Below are 2,791 nucleotides of genomic sequence, written 5' to 3'. Positions count from 1 at the left end.
CAGTTCAGCTTTTTTACAGGTATATATACATATCCCTGGTGGTGCAATGGGTAAGCACTTAGCTAACTGAAAGGTCAGCAGTTAGAACCCACCAGCTGCTCCACAGGAGAAACAACCTGGAGATCTGCTCCTGTAAAGAGTATAACCTAGGATAGGACAGTTATACCCTGTCATATAGGGTGTGTGTGAGTGTGTGTGTATTATATTATTTTTGTATATATAAGAACATAAAGACTTTCAGGCAAATTTTAAACAGGAAATATTAGATTGTCAGCTGTCATAACTACTCAAAAAAGATTAATATTAACCTTTATTAATTGCCTATTAACTGAAAAAAAAAAAAACAATAAAATCATAGCAGAGGCTAGGCTAAGATAAAACAAGCAGTTCTTTATTTACTCCATTTTAACACAAGCAGAGAGAGGTAAAAACAACGGCTAAACTTCATTTCCTCAGCCTACTTTCCTGATCATGACAGTACATGCCATTTAAAGATATGCCTCCAAAAGTCTGAAAAAGTCAAATCCTATTTATTGCTGTTATCCCTCTTGCCAAACCACAAAGGAAAAATCTGAAATAACTTCACCAATAATCAAAACATAGAAATGTAATTCATAATCAGCAAGAGTTTTGCCTTCCCAAACGAGTGCCACACAAGAGCCAAAACAAAACCGTAGGAAACAATGGATTATCGAGCATGTTTCAGAGGTTATCCTATTGTCTCTATGGTTTAGGTCACTTGGCAGGTCAGGTTTCAGAGAAGTATAAGAACCAAGCATCTCTATCTCTTTAAATTCATGCATTCATGCAGAGCATGTTACAACTGTGGAAGATACAAAGGAAAAAGTTTCAAAACTTTCTGGTACAGCTTCTTCTATAGTGCCAGCATAATGTATCTGTGTCTACTTATTCCTTTTTCTTTTTCCCTTTTCCGTTACGAAACAGAAGTAACTTGGCAAAACATAAAGACAATGAGAGAGAGAATATGCATAAGTGTGCCAGCACTGCTTGTGCCAGTTTAAGGGGGCAAGGGAAGGAGGGAATGACGGAGAGCCAGGGAACAGTCAAAGGTAGGGTCACCAACAAGTCTGCCTGGGGTTGATCCAGTTTTAGCAGTGAAAGTCACACATCCCAGGAAACTCCTTAGTTCTTGGCAAAACCAAGAAAGTTGGTCACTCTGAGACAAGACATTAAAAAAGACAGAAAGAAAACATGAGTGTATAAAGAGACGGAATGGGAAAAATAAGGTATATGCTCAGAATAAAAAAAAAGAGAAGAGGAGGAGAAAAAAGGATAGGAACACGACTAAAGATTCTTAACTCAAAAGACAAAGAAAAAGTAAAGAAATGTGGAGAAACTAAAATGGGAGACAGAAGGTAGAAAAGAACAGAAGGGGAAGTATAGATTTGTTCTAGTTTCTTGATGCTAGGAATAATAAGTAGGGAAATGAAATCAACAGTACAAAGGGCATTTTGCAGGCTGGCACACAGGGAAATGGTTTCTCCCTGGACAGCTCTGAGGCCCAAAGTGCAGAAGGGCTGTTATGAACTTACCACCTTTCAGATGTTTGTCACCCTGTCTAAAAATTCCAGCTGCTCTTGGCTCCCTACTTTTTCTGCTTTAGTCATTCACAGACCCTGCGGTGAATCAAGTGTCTAGATCCCTATCAGAAATTTCTCTGTGGTGATAATACTTGTTGGCACAGATATCACAAAGCCAGCCAGAGGCAAGGCAACCTGCAGAGGCAAAACTTGAAGACAGAACTGAAGCTGGTTAGAGTGCAACACTTGAGTCATTCTGGGATTCTACAAACGGGAAACCAGAAGAAAGGGACAAGCAAGCCTACCTACAAATCCAAACTCAAAGAACACATAAAGTGGTCTTGGACTGTTGAACAAATGAGAAGAGAAGGAAGTGACCTCAGAAAACTGAAAAAACTGTTCTACAGGCTTTTCACCCCTGTAGTCCTCACTGCAGTACATCTACCAAACAGTTTATGTGTATGTCTCTGGAGCCAGAGATATGCTTATTAATTATTTATATAGCTCCAAAATGCAGCAGAAAAAGCAATAATAGGTCTACCTAGAAGAAAATTTTCATAAAAAGTGAAATTTACAGAAGAGCAGCGCTTCATTCTTTTCTCAGAAAAAAAAAAAAGGTCATATATGTTACTTTATAGTGGTAAACATTGTGAGGGAATATTTAGGAATGTGAGTGTGGAACTTCTGACCAGCAGAATCCCTAAAGCCATGTACAAAATAAAGTCATGATTCTGTAAAAGAATGATTAGTATTCTTAACTTCTAATATAAATGTAAAATAGAAATGATCACTCTATCACTATGTTATTAGTTATTCTAGTCTACATTTCTATGAATTTTATTAAAGATGCAAATTGATAAATGTAAAGATTAACTTTAAAGTATAGTTATTTAAATACTCACTTCGCAGCTGTCTCTTTATTTCTTTTGCAGGATCTAGCCAGTTCTGCAGAGGGGAAAAAAAAAAGTTAATTAACCTATAAGACACACTCCAGAGTCCAAATCAATACACTTTATAGCCCACATGCTTATTTAAATGTAAATATATTTTAATAAAGTCCTATTCAAAGCAGCTTTCGGCTATTAGCATTCCACTAGGCTAAGTTTTGATTTTTTAAATGTTTGTGTTCAATTCAAAAAGATGGAAACAACCTAGGTGCCCATCAATGGATGAATGGATAAACAAATTATGGTATATCCACACAATGGAATACTACACAACGATAAAGAACAACGATGAAGCCATAAAAC

General features: G+C 36.8%; 1 protein-coding gene across 1 annotated transcript in view; it reads right to left on the bottom strand.

The window, feature by feature from the left end:
- Positions 1 to 2,791, bottom strand: part of EPB41L2 (erythrocyte membrane protein band 4.1 like 2) — a 261,978-nt gene that overhangs the window by 73,304 nt on the left and 185,883 nt on the right. Inside the window, exon 5 of the mRNA XM_023727906.1 lies at positions 2,444 to 2,486. Within this exon, the coding sequence (XP_023583674.1) occupies positions 2,444 to 2,486 (43 nt within the window). The remainder of the gene's footprint in view (positions 1 to 2,443; positions 2,487 to 2,791) is intronic.

The sequence above is a fragment of the Trichechus manatus genome, unplaced genomic scaffold, assembly GCF_000243295.1.
Source record: "Trichechus manatus latirostris isolate Lorelei unplaced genomic scaffold, TriManLat1.0 scaffold00002, whole genome shotgun sequence".
Classification (NCBI taxonomy): domain Eukaryota; kingdom Metazoa; phylum Chordata; class Mammalia; order Sirenia; family Trichechidae; genus Trichechus; species Trichechus manatus.
This window is presented reverse-complemented; position numbering and strand designations above follow the sequence as displayed.